Source organism: Pantherophis guttatus, chromosome 3, assembly GCF_059756535.1.
Source record: "Pantherophis guttatus breed Tessera chromosome 3, ASM5975653v1, whole genome shotgun sequence".
Classification (NCBI taxonomy): Eukaryota; Metazoa; Chordata; class Lepidosauria; order Squamata; family Colubridae; genus Pantherophis; species Pantherophis guttatus.
The window spans coordinates 11,320,599-11,340,095 of NC_142065.1; the positions used below are offsets into that span (position 1 = coordinate 11,320,599).

The 19,497-nt window shown below is 43.7% G+C and overlaps 1 protein-coding gene across 1 annotated transcript in view; it reads left to right on the forward strand.

Annotated features, from left to right (window-relative positions):
• Positions 1–18,281, forward strand: part of RBBP8NL (RBBP8 N-terminal like) — a 51,984-nt gene extending 33,703 nt beyond the window's left edge. Inside the window, exons 8-14 of the mRNA XM_060689593.2 lie at positions 1,763–1,845; positions 4,237–4,400; positions 4,612–5,383; positions 5,761–5,872; positions 8,959–9,020; positions 10,532–10,658; positions 16,393–18,281. Of these exons, the coding sequence (XP_060545576.2) occupies positions 1,763–1,845; positions 4,237–4,400; positions 4,612–5,383; positions 5,761–5,872; positions 8,959–9,020; positions 10,532–10,658; positions 16,393–16,520 (1,448 nt within the window). The 3' untranslated portion in view covers positions 16,521–18,281. The remainder of the gene's footprint in view (positions 1–1,762; positions 1,846–4,236; positions 4,401–4,611; positions 5,384–5,760; positions 5,873–8,958; positions 9,021–10,531; positions 10,659–16,392) is intronic.
• Positions 18,282–19,497: the final 1,216 nt, after the last annotated feature.

Below are 19,497 nucleotides of genomic sequence, written 5' to 3' on the forward strand. Positions count from 1 at the left end.
AGCCTTCCCCACTTTCCCGGAGGCCCTCTGGAGGCCAGAAAGGGCCCATTTCCTGACTTCCGGTGAGCCCAGAAGGCCCAAAAATCAGCTGGCCGGCTCACGCATGCACGCCATAGCTAAGCTAGGGCAACTCTCACGTTTCCACCAATATGGCTCAGCGTGCCACCTGTGACACGCATGCCATAGATTCACCATCACGGTTCTAGTCCAACCCCCTGCTTAGACAGGAAACTCTACACCACTTCAGACACTTACAACCATTGCAGCATTCCCACAGTTGTGTGATGAAAATGTATTATTTTGTTCACATTTATCATTTATTTTTATTTTATTATTTTACTAATTAAATGTCTATGCTGCCCGTCCGGCAGTCACATGAGTCTGGGTAGCTTACAACATGCCAAATTTGGGCGTTTGACAACTGGCATGTATTTACGACGGTTACAGTGTCCCCAGCATCACATGATCACCATTCGTGGCCTTCCCACCTAGCTTCTGACAGACAAAGCCAAGCGGAGAAGCCAGACTTGCTTAACGACCACATGATTCGCTTAACAACTGCAGTGATTCGCTTAACAACCGTGGCAAAAAAAAAAAGAGAGAGAGAGATAAAAATCAGGCACGACTCATTCAATGACCATCCTGCTTTTGCAATGGAAATTCGAATCCCGATTGTGGTCGTCAGGCGAGGACTACCACTCCTGAGCCAAAGGGTTCCATTGTACTTTAGGGTCTTCCCAATGGATTGGGACTAAAACTCCCAGAATTTCCAGCATTTCTTATGGATGGTTATGTTGGTTAGCAATTTTAGGGAGTGGATTCTCAGTGGATCCAGAGAGATCCATGTTGGGAAGGATGGTTCGCAGTTTAAGAGGAGAAACGTCTCCACTTGTAGCTGTCAGGGTTCCAAGTAACACCTCCAACAAAAGAAAACTTGAGTTTCCTCAAAGTTCCATTTTATTAGAGATGTCATATTGGCATATCTGGGAAAACCCGAATCTGAAAGCTTCCAGGTTTTCCCTACCCAAAAGAAAGTTCAAGTCCCTGCCCAACACCCACATGTCTATCAAATGGTCCAATCAAAGCACCGTCCCAACTGGAGATGCCTTCCGGTTCCAGCCTTCCAGGTGCAGGGCAAGATGTCCTTGACTTTCTGAGAAAGGAATGTTTATTTATTTATTTATTTGTTTGTTTTAATTTGTACACCGCCCTTCTCCAGCAGGACTCAGGGCGGTGAACAGCCAAAATAAAACAAAACATACAAAATTTAAAAACAGTTTAAAAATAATTAAATATTTTTGGCCACAATTTAAAACAACCCAATTAAAATCAATTAAATTTAACCAAAACAGTGGGATCAAGCCAGCCCGGCTAGGTGAAATAAATAAGTTTTCAGGGCCCGACGAAAAGTCCGGAGGTCTGGTATTGTACGTATCTCTGGGGGGAGGTTGTTCCAGAGGGCGGGCGCCGCCACAGAGAAGGCTCTCCTCCTGGGGGTCGCCAGCCGACACTGTCTGGCGGACAGCACCCTGAGGAGGCCCTCTCTGTGCGAGCATACTGGCCGGTGGGAGGCTATTGGTGGCAGAAGGCGGTCTCGTAAATATGTTATTATGACTATATACGCTGGCTCCATACAATCCCCCCTCCCAGTTTCCCACAGTAGTAAATGTGGCAGGCCTGAAGATCCAACGAAAAAGATGGCTTCCAGAGGCCTGACAGTAGCACTACATTGTCTGAAATAAATATTCTTTTTTTCTTATAGATCAGTCTCCTGAACACAGACTTTCTCCAGAAAGCAGGATCTCCCCTAACATCCTTCTCCAGGGAGACCATGCTCTGGATATGGTAAACTATTTCCTCTATTAGCCTTTTATTTTTTTGTCTTCCCTCCTCATATTTGATTCTTGACCTTGGACTATCAAAAATCTCCTGGAGATAAGAATAGAAGTTATTAGTTGGAAACAATTGATGAGCTGTGATGGTTCAGTGGTTAGAATGCAGTATTGCAGGCTAATTCTGCTGACTGCCAGCAGTTTGGCAGTTCGATCCTGACCAGCTCAAGGTTGACTCAGCCTTCCATCCTTCTGAGGTCCATAAAATGAGGACCCAGATTGTTGGGAGCAATAGACTGACTTTGTAAACCGCTTAGAGAGGGCTGTAAAACACTGTGAAGCGGTATATAAGTCTAAGTGCTATTGCTACTGGGCAGTTCACAATTGGCTTGAAACTAGCAAAGTTGGGGTTAAGTTATATAGTATCAGAAACCAATCTTTTTGATGCTGGAAAATGCCATTTCTTATATTATATAGCCATAGTGGCGGAGTCGTTAGAATGCATATTGAAAGCTAATTCTACTGACTGCTGATTACCAACACTTTGGCAGTTCGAATCTCACCAGGCTCAAGATTGACTCAGCCATCCATCCTTCCGAGATGGGTAAAATGAGGACCCAGATTGTTGGGGGCAAGATGCTGACTCTGTACACTGCTTAGAGAGGGCTGTAAAGCACTGTGAAGTGGTATATAAGTCTAAGTGGTATTGCTATTGCTATAGAATCAGAGGTGTCTAACTTTGGCAACTTTAAGACTTGTGGACTTCAGCTCCCAGAATTCCCCAGGGCTTTAAAACTTGTGGACTTTAAGACCTGTGGACTTCAACTCCCAGAATTCCCCAGGTCTTAAAGTCACCAAGGATGGACAACCTGAAGGCTGGATAAAATGAGAGAAGATATCAGTTACAGCCTCTCTGTAAAAATGTTGATTATCTGCCCAAATTATTAACTCTAGGTTTAATAAGCAATTGTGTTTCATGTCCCTATTTTATCCAAGCTGGAGAATTGGGCTTGACATGTTCCAGGATTATTCTTTCACCTGCAGCCTTCGAAGTGATCTATTTATAATCTATATTTGTGATGAGCAGATCTCCTGAGACCTTTCCAATTTAATGGCTCTGTTCTTCTGACTTACTTAATTGGATCACTTGGGAGAGAACGTATTGCAGGAACAGCAAAACTGGGTTAATTAACTGACTTAGTCAACCACTGTAGTTCCAGAGGGTTATTTTTAACCCAAAGGGGACCCAGGCATACCCAAGGGTTACACTCAGCCCAAAAGGGAGACCTGACAACCAGCTGACTCATTTTGCATTCTCAGCCTCTTTTTCTTGAAGGGGGGGGGGAGAGATGGAAAATTAACCCTTGCCATTCCAGAACTCATCACCATGGGCTAGTACCACAGAACACAGCATTCTGATTGGCTGCAGCGTCTACGCCCAATTGGAAAGAGGGAAATTATCTAGCTACCTATATATATCTAGTTATCTAGCTATCATCCACCTAACTCATCTATCTGCTATATATCTTTATCCATCCATCCATTCATCTAATTTCTATCATCTATTTATCTATCTATTTAGCTCTATCCATCTATTTTAATAATATATCTATCTGTCCGTCTGTCTGCCTGCCTGCCTGCCTGCCAGCATGCCTATTATCTATCTGTTTATCTATCTACTGTATCTACCATCCATCCATATCCTATCCATCTCTTTCTCTGTCTATCTATCTATCTATCTATCTATCTATCTATCTATCTATCTATCTATCATCTATCATCTATCTCTATCCATCCATCTATCTCCATTCATCCATCCATATCCTATCCATCTCTCTCCCTCCCTCCCTCCATCCATCCATCTATCTATCTATATCCATCCATCGATCTCCTATCCATTTTTTTCTCTCTCTCTCTCTATCTATCTATCTATCTATCCATTCATCCAATCTCCATTCATCCATCCATATCCTATCCATCTCTCTCTCTCTCCATCCATATTTGTCTCTCTCTCTCTCTCTCTCTATCTATCTATCTATCTATCCATTCATCCAATCTCCATTCATCCATATCCTATCCATCTCTCTCTCTCTCCATCCATATATATCTCTCTATCTATCTATCTATCTATCTATCCATCCATCTATCTATTGCCATTCATCCATCCATATCCTATCCATCTCTCTCTCTCTCCATCCATATATATCTCTCTCTATCATCTATCTATCTATCTATCTATCTATCTATCTATCTATCTATCTATCTATCTATCTATTTATCTATCACCAAGGACCTCATAGTTCAATCCTAAACTAGAGATATTATCTTCTGTCAGTCCATTGAAGTCCCAAAATTTGAAGTTTTATTGTCCTCACCTATTCCTCTCGTCCTTCTCTGTTTTTAGAGTTCTCAGAAGAGGGTCAACCAATTGCAAGGAACCATTGAGTTGATGAGAACAGGATCCCGAACCTCCTCGCAAGAAAGAGATTACCCAGAAAGTGTCTCCCCACCCCTTACAAGCAAAACACCACCATCTCCCCATTGCGATCAAAGTCCCAGGTTTGAAGCGTAAGTGGTTATCCCTCCAATTCCTACATTACCTCAGTGGTGCAGTGGTTAGAGTGCAGTACTGCATGCCCACCCAGTCACATTACCCCCCCACACACACACCAAGCCACCCCTGCAGGACTGGTAGTAACAAATTTTACATTTCACCACTGCTTACAACTATGAAATTTTGGCAGTTTTTTTTCTAAAGTGACGGTGTTGATTCTTTTAGATTTTTAAGATCCAACAAATCGGATTGCCGAGCCTCCCCCTCGTCTTGTGAGAACCTGAGGTTCGCCACCAAAAAGGAACAGCTCTACCTTTTCAACCAAAGTTTAGCCCTGCATCATCTTGGCCTCCGGAATAACCCGGCCAGCAAAGAGGGCGATTTCCCTCCCCACTTGTTACTGGCTAAGGAAGTCGGCAGTCGCATGAAGCCCCCAGTTGAGTGGGAAGACCAAGCGGCCATCTTGGAACTTCCTGGTGCTGTGTTGTACATGAAAGACCGTCATTTGGAAAACAAGCTCCAGCTTCTTAACAGCTCGGAGAAACTCCGTTGTTTGTTGATGCAGCAGGAAGGGAAAGGAAGAGGCGAGGACAGTTCAGTTCAGACCCCTTCCCTATCCCCAAGCGTCGACAAAGAAGGGAAGAAGGAAAGACCCTGTCCAGAAGATTTGATGGACGATACACTAGAGCAGCTGTTCCAGGTCCATAAAGAAAACCCGGACCGAGGAGAGAAAGCCACATCTGTGCAGGACAATGCCACTGAAGCACCTCTGGATTTATCAGATTATGGAAGGGGAAGAGAAAGTGGCACCAACTGGCACCCTCGGTCCTCAGTGAAACACGAAAGGCGAAGTCCAGGCGGAGATGAGAACGAGGACTGTGTTGTTCAGAAAACCTGTTTGTCTAGCTGGCTTGGTACAACTCCAGAACGCCATTACGGGAACCAACGACTGGAACAATTCACAGCTGGAGCCAAGGAAAATATAGCAGTTTCTCCGGTAAGAAATACATATGTTTTCCATATATCATCTTCCCGGCATGCGCATGCACCCCAGGTGGCTGCTTTTTCAGTTTCCGGTGCTCCCGTGCATGTGAAGACCAGCTGGCTGGCGCGGTGGAACCAGGAAGAGTAACAGGCAACGGGTTGCGTGCCCGGAGAGATGTCTATGCATGCCACTTCCGGCACGTGTGCCATAGGATCGCCATCACGCGTATAGGATCTCCTGCTTGAGCAGGGGGTTGGACTAGTAGACCTCCAAAGTCCCTTCCAATCCTATTATTCCATGTTCTGTCTTCTAACATACTCGTTGTGGAATGTTACAGGACTTTGTAAGGCTGTAGCTTTTCTTAATCTTAAATTCTGTGACCTCTGCAGATATCTCTGCCAAGAGAACCTGCCGTGTCCAAGACATCTTCACATGATTCCACTGCTGTTACAGAAGTCAAGATGCCTTTTCAAGTGGAGAATCAAGACCCTGAGCGGCCAGGTAAAAGACAACATATTTTGAATTTTTCTGGAAGAGACTGGACAGCCATTTGCCTGGAACAGTATAAGTCTCCTGCTTGTGCAGGGATTGGCCTGGAAGGCCTCTAAGGTTCCTTCCAATTCTGTTATTTGGTTTTATATATATATATATATATATATATATATATATATATGCCTTGTTTAGCAACAGTAATGCTGGTTTCAACTATGGTCATAAGTCAAGGATTACTTTCCAGATACATTAGATACAGAGGTGGGATTCACTTACCTTCCCTACCGGTTCGCAAATGTTACTTTCTGCACATGTGCAATAGTCACGCATTACATCCAGGCAGGTGGGCGGAGCCTCCTGCAGATGTCACTACCGGTTCGTGCGATCCAGACAGAACCGGCTGAATCCCACCACTGATTAGATATCAATTATCCAAATTTGAAATAGTAAAATCAACAACTTGTTCTAGAACAGGGGTGTCAAACTCAAGGCCCGTAGGCCGCATCCGTCCCACAGGGTGGTTAGATCTGGCCCACGGGGCCAGCCTGGAAACAGCAAAGGACCAGCCTGCAGTGCCTCTGCCAGTGAAAACGAAGCTCCGTTTTCGCTGGCAGAAGGCTAGGAAAACAAAGTAAAAACCAAACAAAAGGAGAAATGTTTCCCCTTTTGCATTTGAGCATGCAAGAAGGGACAGGAAAGGGGAACGGGAAAGAGGATAGACGAAGAAAAAGAAGGGAAGATGGGAAGAGAGCAAGGAAGGAAAAAAATAAGGAAAGAGGGGAAGGAAGAAGAAAGGAAAATGAAGAAGGAAGGAAGGAAGGAAGGAAGGAAGGAAGGAAGGAAGGAAGGAAGGAAGGAAGGAAGGAAGGAAGAAAGGAGATTATAATGAGAGTGAGGGAGAGTCTCAGGGAAGTCCTGCCTTAGCACTTGGCAACCAGAGGTGCCTCCAACAGGAATGACGTCGAACTGGCTACAACCGCCATGGCCACACTTTCTCCCAGCCACGCCCCCCCTGGCCCTCCGAGATCAAACATAACCCTGATACAGCCCTCAAATAAATCGAGTTTTGACACCCATGTTCTAGAACTGTTATGGCAAACCTATGGCATGTGTTCCTGAAGTGACATGTGGAGCCATGTCACCTGGCAGGCACGGTGGCGCCCGTTCCTCTTCCGGGTTTCTGGTGTGCCTGCGCATGCGATGATCAGCTGGCCTTTGTGCTTGCATCAGTGCCGGAAACCGGAAGAGCTTGTCTTCCATTTTCCAACGTGAGCATGTGTGCCGGCCAGCTGATCGGTGCGTGTGCATGCGTGAAGTGCTCCCTTTTCAGCACTTGGTGCCGCGCACACTCCCTTTTTGGCACTCAGTGCCGAAAAAGTTCGCCATCACTGTTCTAGAACAATAATCTCAACGCATGTTGAGGTTCTAGAAGGGTAAGATATGTTACCAAGTCTTGAGCAAGAGGCATTTTTGATGATGGACCAATCGCTAGAATATGAAACTTGAGATCCTTCATGCAATCATACGTAGCTTCCAAAGACCCCTTGTCCTATTCCCAGGAAATATTTAAAGTTGCTCAACCAGTAATTTCATTTCTCTTACAATGGAAGGCTTACATCCAGGATTACGTGTTCCATAAATCTTATTGAACAAACAACACTTCGGAGTTTAAGTAAACTTGGAGTCTATTACACAGTTGGCCTTTTGTGCTCTGCTGAAATCTGGGGAACTTTGAGCTCTTTCATCAAGAAGGAGTAGAAATTTTGGGCACGTGTCCAAATTTATATGATCGTGAATGATCCCCACCCTATCAAATCTTGAGTCCAGGGTCAACATTTTGGTTTGAAATAGCTCTCCAGAGTCTAGAGCTCAAGCATTGCCTTCCTCAGTACCAAAATCTTATGAATTTGGGGTGTTTTAAATTTCGTTTTCCAGGCCAATTATTTAATTGTATTTTAATGGTTTTTTAACACTTGTATTATATGTATTTTATTTGGCTGTTCACCACCCTGAGTCCTTCGGGAGTAGGGCGGTATATAAATTCAATAAATAAATAAATAAATAAATAAATAAATAGATAGATAAATAAATAAATAAATAAAATCAACCAATGGAATAGCTTACCTTCAGAAGTTGTGGGTGCTCCATCATGGAGGCTTTTAAAAAGAGGCTGGACAACCATCTGTCTGAAATGATATAGGGCAGTGATGGCAAACCTTTACGGCACTGAGTGCCCAAACCAGAATGTGTGTGCATGTATGCATGTGCACACGCCAGAGCACCGGAAACCTGAAGACCAGCTGGCCTTCAGTGCGCATGCGTGTGATGGCCAGCTTGTCTTCGGGTTTCCAGCACTCACATGCGTGCCAGCCAGCTGATCTCCACACACACCAGAGCACCGTAAACCCAAACACCAGCTGGCTGGTGTGTGCATGCCTGTTTTTGGGCTGTTTTGGGCTGTTTTTTGGGTCATTTTCAGGTTGGTTTTGGGCCATTTTCAGGCCTTTTTTTGGCTGTTTTTCAGGCCAAAAAAGGCCCGAAAAACAGCCTGAAGATGGCCTGAAAATGGTCCAAAATACGGCCGGAAAACAGCCTGTTTTTTGGTCATTTATCAGGCCATTTTCAGGCCTTTTTCCAGTGCTCTGGCACCCAGGAAGTCCATCTGGCTGGCAGGCGTGCCCACAGAGAGGGCTCTGCGTGCCACCTCTAACACACGTGCCATAGGTTCGCCATCACGGATATAGGGTCTCCTGTTTTAGCAGGGGGTTGGACTAGAAGACCTCTGAGGTTCCTTCCCACTCTTATTATTCTATGTTCTGTGTTCTAAAACTGGAACATGGGGCCTTATCCAAATAAAGCAGAAGTCAAACACACAACTGAACAATGGACTCACAAACACTTGTTCAATACTGTATGAATTACCTCAGATCCTGGTGATTAGAAAGCCATGTGCGTCTCTGTTTTCTGAGTCTTTAAGGGGGGGGAAACTCTTTCCTGTCTTACATACTTTTCTCTAATCCAAAAAGCGAGGGAAAAATGGTGTTTCTAGACCTTATGATAGAAGTCGATCTCCTATATGCCTTTATTTCTTTTAGATTACAGCGATTCTGACTCACTAAACGATGGCTCTGATGGGACAGCTGTATCTGAGAGTGAGGTCCGTTTCCATGTTTTCAAGGGGTCGAAGTAATCCTGTCTTTTAATAATGGGGTATGAAATCATTGAGCGAGATTGGGAAATTGGGTCTCTTGGATTTTGCTGACCTACAATTCCAACAACATTTCCTATTGGTATTGTGGGAAGCTGAGAAGAGGACAGGCAGTCCTCGACTTACAATCATTCATTTAGTGACCACTTAAAGTTACAATAGCACTCCCAAAGGAGCTTTTTCAAGAGGCAATTGGACTTTCTGGTTTTTCTTTGAAGACATTTCATGTCTCATCCAAGAAGTTTCTTCAGCTTCTTGGATGAGCTGAAGAAGCTTCTTGGATGAGAAGCGAAATGACTTCAAAGAAAAACCAGAAAGTCCAATTGCCTCTTGAAAAAGCACCTTTGGGACAACCATGACCTGGATGACTGAGAATCTCCATAGACATTTACAACAGCACTATAAAAAGCAACTTATGATTGTGTTTCACATTCACGACCACTGCGGCTTCCCCACGGTCATGTCATCAAAATTCAGATGCTTTGCAACTGGCATGTACTTATGACGGTTGCATTGCCCCAGAGTCCTGTGACCTCCCCTTTTGCAACCTTCTAACTAGCAAAGTCAATGGGGATGCCAGATTCACTTAACAACCGTGTTACTACTACTATTATTGTTGTTGTTGTTATTGTTGTTGTTGTTGATAATAATAATAATAATAATAATAATAATAATAATAATAATAATAATAATAATATTTCTATGCCTCCCACTCTCTGAGGATTCTGGGTGGCTTACACCAAAGACAGTATACTAAATAGCATATTGCCCCCTAACAATCTGGGTCCTCATTTTACCCACCTCGGAAGGATGGAAGGCTGAGTCAACCTTGAGCTGGTGAGATTTGATCCGCTGATCTGCTGAACTAGCAGTCAGCTGAAGTAGCTGCAGTACTACACTCTAACCACTGCGCCACCTCGGCTCTTTTCTAACTTAACATCTCCAGTGTTTCCCTTAATAACTGTGGCAAGAAAGGTCGTAAAATGGGGCTAAAGTCCCATTTAACAACTGTGCTACTTAGCAATGGACTTTTTGGTCTTAAGTCAAGGACTATCTGTACTGTAGTTCAGGATCTTCTAGAGATCTTCAGGTCCCTCACTACGGGTCTAAGAATTCTGTAATTGCTTCCTGTCTCATTAGGTTTATTGTTTAAGTGGGAGGTCTCCAAATTTGGCAATTTTTGTGGGCTTCAACTCACGTTGGCTAGGGACTGCTGGGAACTGAAGTCCACAAGTCTTCATTAAGTGACACCTGATTTAAACCACAATAAGAACCTGTCTTATGGTTGCATCCAAAAGCAAATCTACTTGTATGATCATGCGAATATACTGTAACCAGACCTGACTTGACCAGTTTAGAGTGTGAAGAACTGAGCAGTATTTTCAGTGTAAAGGACAGATCCCTTAAATTACATGACATTTTTCTTCATGCATCCTAATCAATTTCTTTAATTTATACAGATAGTTGATACTCGTGAAGAGAAAGCTCTCCCAGGAGGTTCGGCAAAAGAAGACTACTGCTATGTAACTGAGAAAATTCAGAATTTGCAGAAGAAACGGAAAAGGGGACACAATTCGTCATTAAAAGGTTTGAAATTCTTCCTTTCCAACTAGTTCAGATTTTGCACCCCAAAATGTCATACATTGCCCTGCTTTGCACATAAGAGAATCCATAATTATAATCAAGGATTAAGGTGCTGACTTAGGAACTAGACCGTGAGTTCTAGTCCTGCCTTAGGCATGAAAACCAGTTGGGTGACATTGGGCCAATCACCAGCAGACTAAGAATTCTAGTCCCGCCTTAGGCATGAAAGCTGGCTGGGTGACTTTGGGCCAATCACCAGGAGACTAAGAATTCTAGTCCCGCCTTAGGCATGAAAACCGGTTGGGTGACATTGAGCCAATCACCAGCAGACTAAGAATTCTAGTCCCACCTTAGGCATGAAAGCTGGCTGGGTGACTTTGGGCCAATCACCAGGAGACTGGGAATTCTAGTCCCACTTTAGGCATGAAAGCTGTCTCAGTGACACCAGGAGATCATGAGTTCTATTCCTTCCTTGGGCATAAAAACCAACTGGATTACTTTGGGTCAGTCCCTCTCTCTCTCAGCCCAGTCTGCCTCACAAGGTTGTTGTTGTGGAGAAAATAGGAGGAGGAAGGAATAGCAGGTATGTTTGCTGCCTTGAGTTAATTATCAATTTCCTTGCAAACGGGCAACATTTTCATCTCGCTCATTCTAGTAAAAGTATGGTTGCAATATCCATTCTTCTTCGCCTCCCCTCATTTGGTAGCTTTCAGGAATCCTGAAAACCTTGATCTTACTCAACCAATAACCAATTTCCCACTTCTCTTTTTAAATCTTCAAGCTTTTAGATTTCCCCCCAACTTCTATTGTATAAGATTAGATGATCTCTGCCAAGGAACTTCCTCCATTTTAAAACTCCATCCTTATTGTCAACTAGCTTGCAAATACAGGTAGTCCTCAACTTACAACCACAACGGAGCCCAGAATTTATGGCGCTGCTGAGTGAGAAATTTGTTAAAGCGAGTTTGGCTCCATTTTACGACGTTCCTCTCCACGTTTGTTAAGTGAATCACTGCAGGTCTTAATTTAGTAACATGGTTGTGAAGTGAATATGGCTTCCTCATGGACTTTTCTTCTCAGAAGGTCGCAAAAAATGATCGCATGACACACACACCCAGGACACGGCAACCGTCATAAATATGACCCAGTTGTCAAGCATCCAAATGTATATCACATGACTATGGGGATGCTGCAATGGTCATAATCAGTGTTGAAATGCAGCCGGTTCTATCCGGCTCGGGCAAACCGGTAGCACCGGTGGTGGGAGGCTCCACCCACCCGCCTGGATGTCATCACGTCCCGTTTTTGAACTTCTGCACATACACAGAAAGTTCTGTATATGTGTGGAGGAGGCGTGCGTGCTCACATGTGCGAACCGGTAGCGAAGGTAAATGGATTTCACCCCTGGTCATAAGTGTGCAAAATTATCATGTCACTTTTTCCAATGCCGTTGTAAGTTTGTATGGTCACTAAATGAACTTTTTTAAGTCAAGGACTACCTGTACAGGTTTCCATGCCTTTATGTTTAGTTCAGGGGTGAAATGTAAAATTTGTTACTACTGGTTCTGTGGGCGTGGCTTGGTGTGGGGGGGTAATGTGACTGGGTGGGCATGGCCAACTTTTTTTTTTTTTAACTTTTCAAAGCATTTTTTCTAATGCTTTGAAAAGCCTCTCTGCCGATCAAGCAACTCAGCTGGGATCCTCAGAGACTTTTCAAAGCATTTTTTTTACCACCTCTTCGGCCAAGAGGTTGCAGAAAATAATGTTTTGAAAAGCCTCTGACAATTCCAGCTGAGCCGCGCGATCATCAGAGGCTTTTTTTTTTTACTTTTAAAAGCATTTTTTCATCGGAAGAGGTTGTAGAAAAAGTAAAAAAAAAAAAAAAAGCCTCTGATCACCGTGCGGCTCAGCTGGGCATGGTGAGGGGGGGGGCAGGGATTTTTGCTACCGGTTCTCTGAACCACCCGCCGCCATCGCTACCGGATCAGGCGATCCGGTCCGAACCGGGAGCATTTCACCCCTGGTTTAGTTCCTGTGAGGCTCCTCCAGTGTCCTCTGGACTATGACAAATTACTGATAGTTTTGGTTGAAGAAGAAATCCACAGTTGCGGTCTGTTGTTTTCCCTTCCATCTAGGCTTCCATGCTGCATAAATATTTAATCAAGTTATACAATTATCCTGAGATAAGATGCGGAGCAGAGACTCCAATGTTTTAGCAGGGTGGACTTTTCTCTAAATAGGGATCCAACCCCCAGTTTAGAGAGAGAGAGAAAGAGAGGAAAAACTTCAACTTGAGTAAGTGTGGCACGTACACTTGTTTGTTTAAATACTTGGTCTAGTATTAACTTAGAGCAAACCCATGATGAAGATACCTAGTTTGGTAATGAAACATCTGCAAGAAAACACCCATGCTCTGAGGAGACCAATGACCCCATATTTCAGCCCTGAGCTACCAATATTCTCTTCTATACGTTCAGCAGGTCAGATGGCTTGCTCCACTTTCTTCTTCTCTGCTGCTGCCTGTTTAACATCTTCACAGCCCAAGCTTTGTCAGGGCTAAACAAGACAAAAAGAAACTATCAATATTTTCCATCCAGATTCATCAGAGCTTGTCGGAAAGGCACGGTGGCAGCTTTTCAAATGTACCCCGTTTTTAAACCCTGGCGACCACCATATCTCTCTATTAGTTGGTCAACTCTGCTCTCTTCTATTTTTTTGACTGGGCAAACAGAGCAAAGGAAGGTGTTGGGGACGCAAAGTGTTTAAATTGTTAGCAGGCCAGAGGGGTTTTGTGGCCAGCCTTATCAATGTCCTGCTCAGTCACACCTGTAGGAAATACCTGTACAACATAGTCCATTGTTAGCAGCTTACCACTTCTGTAGGCCCTCGCTTGAAAAATAAACACGATTTGTGTGGAAATACTTTTTTTTTTTTTTGCAAAGTCAATAATTCTTTCAGGAAACCTGGGTGTGTTTTGTCAATCAAGGTTCCTTAGAAAAGGCTAAACAAACAAGCTGGACTGTGTACGTACCACACTTACTCAAGCTGGAGTTTATCTTCTCTGTCTCTCTCTCCAAACTGGGGGTTGGATCCCCATTTAGAGAAAAGCCCACCCTGCTAAAACATTGGAGTCTCTGCTCCGCATCTTATCGCAGGACAATTGTATAACTTGGTTAAATATTTATGCAGCATGCACACCAGGGCCTGCACAATACCATGCAGGCCGCTGCATTTTGCACCAACTGGAACTTCTAGATGCTCTTCAAGGGCAGCCCCATGTAGAGCGTGTTGCAATAGTCAAGACAGGAAGTGACTAGGGCATGAATGACTGTGAATAGGGACTGTTGGTCCAGAAAAGGGCATAACTGGCACACAACCTGCAGTTCCACAAAGGCCCGCCTGGCCATGACTGCCACCTGCTCTTCGAGCAGGAGTCGTGAGTCCAGGAAAAACCCCTAGATTACGCACAGGGTCTGTTTGGGGTAGTGCCAATTCTCCCTGAGCCAATGAACCCCAAACTCAGAGCCATTCGGTCTTGCAAGGGTTTAGTTTCTTTTTTTAAAAAAAATATACTTTATTCAGTTTTATATATATATACAAGACAAAAATTTCATTTCTATTTACATCGGATCTGCAGTGTTTATACATATGTACATAAAATGTCTCTGGTATCACTTTATCAGTTTATTACTACTTATTTATCATACCTTATACTCCCTCTTTAATTCTATTGTTCAACCATTCGTACCACCTTTCCCACACAATATAATAGTCTGAGTTCTCATCGTTATTTATTTCATACGTTAGTTTACTCATCTCTGCGCACTCCAGGATTTTCCTAATTATAAGTTCTTCTGGTGGCAGGCTTTTCTCTTTCCAGAGTTGTGCGTACGCCAATCTAGCAGCTGTGGTTATGTGTATTATCAGATGGATCTTTTTCTTTCCATACCCCTTTTTTACTATTCCCAGGAGAAATATTTCCGGCGTCAATTCTATGTCTTCTCCAATTATTTCTTGTATCCAACTCCAAATTTTATTCCAGTATCTTTTCACTTCGGGGCATGTCCACCACATATGAAAGAAGGTGCCCTGACCATGGCCGTATTTCCAACAGTTGGGGTGCATATTGGGGAAGGGTTTAGTTTCAACCTGTTGTTCCCCATCCAGCCCCTAACAGTCTTTAGGCACTGTGAGAGGGAGGACACAGCATCACTTAACTCACTATGGGCTGAGACATACATCTGAGTATCATCAACATATTGGTGATACCTCAGTCCATGGTGACGGATGATCTCACCCAACGGCTTCATATAAATGTTGAACAGGAGCAGAGAGAGTACCAAGCCCTGCATAACCCTGTAAAGCAGTGGGTGAGGGCTGGATCTCTCCCCTCCTATCAACACTGACTGAGAGCAGCCGCAGAGGAAGGAAGTGAACCAGGATAGCACAAGGCCTCCCACTCCCATTCCCTGAAGCCGCCCCAGGAGAATACCATGGTCAATGGTATCAAAAGCCGCCAAGAGATCAAGTAGAGCAAGAAAGGATGCAATACCCCCAAATCCCGCTCCCGCCAGAGATCATCCAAAGGTATGACCAATGCCATTTCTGTCCCAAGTCCAGGCCTGAATCCTGATTGGTAGGGGTCGAGATAATCCATTTCATCCAGAAATCTCTGGAGCTGCCATGCAACCACCTTCTCAACAACCTTCCCCAAAAAGGGAAGATTGAAACCAGGTCAGAAATTATCCAACCAGAAATTATCCAACCAGGTGGAGTCCAGAGATGGCTTCTTAAGAAGAGACTGCAGCCTCCTTAAAGTGCACAAAAAAATCCTGCTGATAATGTTACCTAGTCTGGTAATGAAATGTTCAGAAACGAAAATGAAATAAGTCTGGGAAGCAAACCACTGCCAAAATCTAAAATCCGAGCTATAAGTATTTACTATTATTTCAAAATTTCATTTTAAAAAAAAAAACACGTCTGGTCATGTGGATGCCTTGATTTATGACTGTTAACAATTTATGACTGGATTTCTGGTCCCAACTATGGCCGTAAATAGAGGTCTACAGTAGTAGCCAAAATTGTGGAAACCATTTGGGAAAAGTGTATTTTCTAAAACTAGCTAATAACACCACTTTTTTTTGAGTAGTACCATAAAATTATATATCAATGGAAAGATAATTTAATCAAGAATGTAATGCAATAACTTTTATGAAGGATTTGCCATCAGAATAGCAGTTACAGTATAAAGAAGAAAAGAGTTACAGTATAAAGAAGAAAAGTGAAACACGTAGGAAAAACAAGATATACAAAAATTATCACCATGTCAGTTAATACTTAGTTGGGTAAACTTTAGCATGAATTATGGCCTTACGAAGTCTTCCCATGGAGCGAACCAAGTCTTTTAGTTCTGCAGCTGTTATAATGTGAAACCAAGATTGAAGGATTGCTTCTATTAACTGGGTTTTATTGCTGGGTTGCTTCTGACTAGCAAGTTTTTTTAGTTGACTCCATAGATTTTCATTTGGATTAAAGTCTCAGCTATTCCCAGGCCATTCCAGCAGTGGAATATGATTATCTTGAAACTGGTGTTATTAGCCATCAAACCTCAAAAATACACTTTTCCCAAAAGGTTTCCACAATTTTGGCCACTACTGTATGTATATTGGTAATTTTCAGGGAGAAAGTTACAATGCACTCTGTCTAATGCTCCATTCGTTCTATTTCGTCTTCACAGCCTACAAGAAATCAGTTCAAGGAGGAGAGAGGGCTACAGCCATCCACATCCTCCCTGGCTCAAAAGACACGAAGGAAATGGCAAACCACAGCCCTGCTTTCAGACATGAGGCGCACGAGGAGACATAGCTTAAAAACATTCTCACTTGGACTTGCTTGGTAGCCTATGCTGAAGTTAAACTTTCCTGGTTTTGATCAGGAATCCTATAACAGACACAAAATAATTCTTGGTATTTTAGTTGCTAAGGTTAAACAGCCTTCCACGTTACACAGACTTACATAGGGAATTGTCAGATATTACAATTGAAATTGTGAGGAAATGGGACATCCCGGATGGACCAGGTGTGTAGAAGAATTTAAGAACCACTTCTCTGATTACCGTATTTTTTGGACTATAATAAGACGTACCAAAATTTAGAAGAGGAAAACAACAACAAAAAGTTTTGGGCCTCCGCACGCCCCATTTTCGGGCCTTTTTTGGGGGGGGCTTTTCCAGCCTGTTTTCGGCCTCTTTTCGGGGCTTTTCCGGCCTGTTTTCAAGACTTTTTTCAGCCCATTTTCAAGGCCCTTTTTGGCCTGTTTTCTAGGCTTTTTTGGCCCATTTTCAAGGCTTTTTTCAGCCTGTTTCCGGGGCTTTTTTCGGACTGTTTTTTGGCCCGTTTTCAAGGCTTTTTTCGGGCCGTTTTTTCGAAAAACAGCCAGTGGGTAGGCGGGGTTTCACCAATATTCGGTCTATAAAATGCACAGACATTTTCATCCCCTTTTAGGAGACAAAAAATATGTTTTATAATCCAAAAAATATGGTATACTGGAAATAAGAGTATAGGTCAGTGATGGCTAAACTTTTTGCCATCGCGCGCCAGGAGTGGGGGGGTTGTGCGCATGCCCACGCCCATAATTCTATGTGCCCTGCCCCCACGGATGTGCATAGCCCCCCCCGCTCCCCCCGCTCCTGGCATACAATGGCATGGTAGGCCCATTTTTTGCTCTCCCCAGCCTCCAGAGCCTTTCTAGGAGTCTGGGGAGGGCAAAAACGGCCTTCCCCACCCTCCCGGAGGCTGGAAATGGCCTGTTTGCCAACTTCCGGTGGGACCTCCTGCGCACCGGAGCTGAGCTCGCGTGCCCACCGATATGGCTACGCGTGCCACCTGTGGCACCTATGGCGTGCCATAGGTTCGCCATCACGGGTATAGGTAGTCCTCGATTTATGACCACAGTTTTGCCCAAAATTTTTGTTGCTGACATTTGTTAAGTGAGTTTTGCCCCCTTTCACAACCTTTCTTGCCACAGTTGTTAAGTGAATCACTGCCGTTGTTAAGTTGGTAATATGTTTGATAAGTGAATCTGACTTCCCCATTGACTTTGCTTGTCAGAAGGTCACAAAAGAGGTTTGGATGACCCCCTGGACACTGAAACCGTCATAAATATGAGTCAGTTGCCAAGCATCTGAATTTTGATCAGGTGGCCATGAGGATGCAGCAATGGTCATAAGTGTGAAAAACGGTCATCAATCACTTTTTTCAGTGCTGTTGAATAACAGAAACAGAATAGCAGAGTTGGAAGGGACCTTGGAGGTCTTCTAGTCCAACCCCCTACTCAAGCAGGAAGCCCTATACCACTTCAGACAAATAGTTGTCCAATTTCTTCTTAAACCTTTTAACATCGAACAGTCACTAAATGAATAGTTGCAAGTCAAGGACTACCTGTATAGGTATATAACCCTGTTGATCTAGTACTTTCTTCACAGGGTACATGGCAGTAAAGACATTGTACATGAATAGAAAAAGAAATGAGTTTGATGTATTTAGCACCCTGTGGTCAAAACTACCTAAAATATGCCAAGTGTTTGTTCACCAATGATGTGTTGATTAAATGTCTGCATAATTTGAAGCGTTACATCATTATTGTTCTGCAAAATAATTTGCTGGAATTCTAAGGCTAAGCATACTTGTCATAGGCATTTCATGTAGGAATTAACAGACTGCCGGGGTTAATTTTGACGAGCAAATGAAAGCCATTTATCAGGGTCCTCAATCCCAATACTATGGTCTTCAGCCATGTTGGCTCAGGAATCCTGGGAATTGAAGTCCACAGATCATCAAGGGACCATCCTTGGGCTAAAACATGGGTGTCAAACTTGTGGCATCATGTTGCCATCACGTGACGTATCACGACATTTTTCCCTTTGTGAAGCTGGGGTGGGTGTGGCCTGTGCGTGATGCATCCAACCCACCGGCCGCCAGTTTAACATCCCTGGTAAAGGAACATTTGGGATCACCTCAGGTAAGTACTAGCCTTCAAGACTTTAGAAGATTATGTAGTTTTTCTCCTTCAGCATATTTGGTACCACCGTATTCTCATGCAGGTTCAAAAGAGTTAGATGGCGTTCTTAGTGAAATGGTTGTCCAATCTCTTCTTAAAAGCCTCCAGGGATAAAGCACCTACATCTTCTGGAGGCAAGTCGTTCCACTGATTAATTCTGTCAGGATATTTATCCTTAGTTCTAGGTTGCTTCTCTCCAGTGGTGGTATTCAGCCGGTTCGGACCAGTTCGGGCGAACCAGTAGTGGCAACCTGCCACGGCGCTATGCCGTCCTATTTAGCTACGTTTTCTAAGCCATGTGCATGTGTGCAAGCCACGCGCGTGAGCAAAATGAATGCATGGAATTCCAGGCACATGCGTGGAAAGTGCACACGCTCACATTTTCAGTGCGCGGCGAACCAGTGGTAAAATTATGTGAAACCCACCTCTGGTTCTCTCCTTGGTTAGTTTCTATCCGTTGCTTCTTGTCCTCTATGCTAAATTTCCACAGACGGTCAGCAGTGCACCTGAATCAGCCAGCAACAGCTTCCTGTTGGCAGGTAAGTAGGTTAGCCACAGCAAACAGGCAAATGTAGCCATGACATGGCATCTTTTACTTTTTTTAAAATTATACTTTACGGGGCAGATGTTCAGGCATGCATATCGTTGCAGATATTTTTATTATTTTAATTTGATAATTTCATTATTCCCAAGAGAATGGTTTGCAGCTGAGCATCTGAAGCAAACTCCCTCTTACGCCAGTCACTTTGACAGGTGTGTTTGTGTGTTTTGGCCGGGGGGAAGG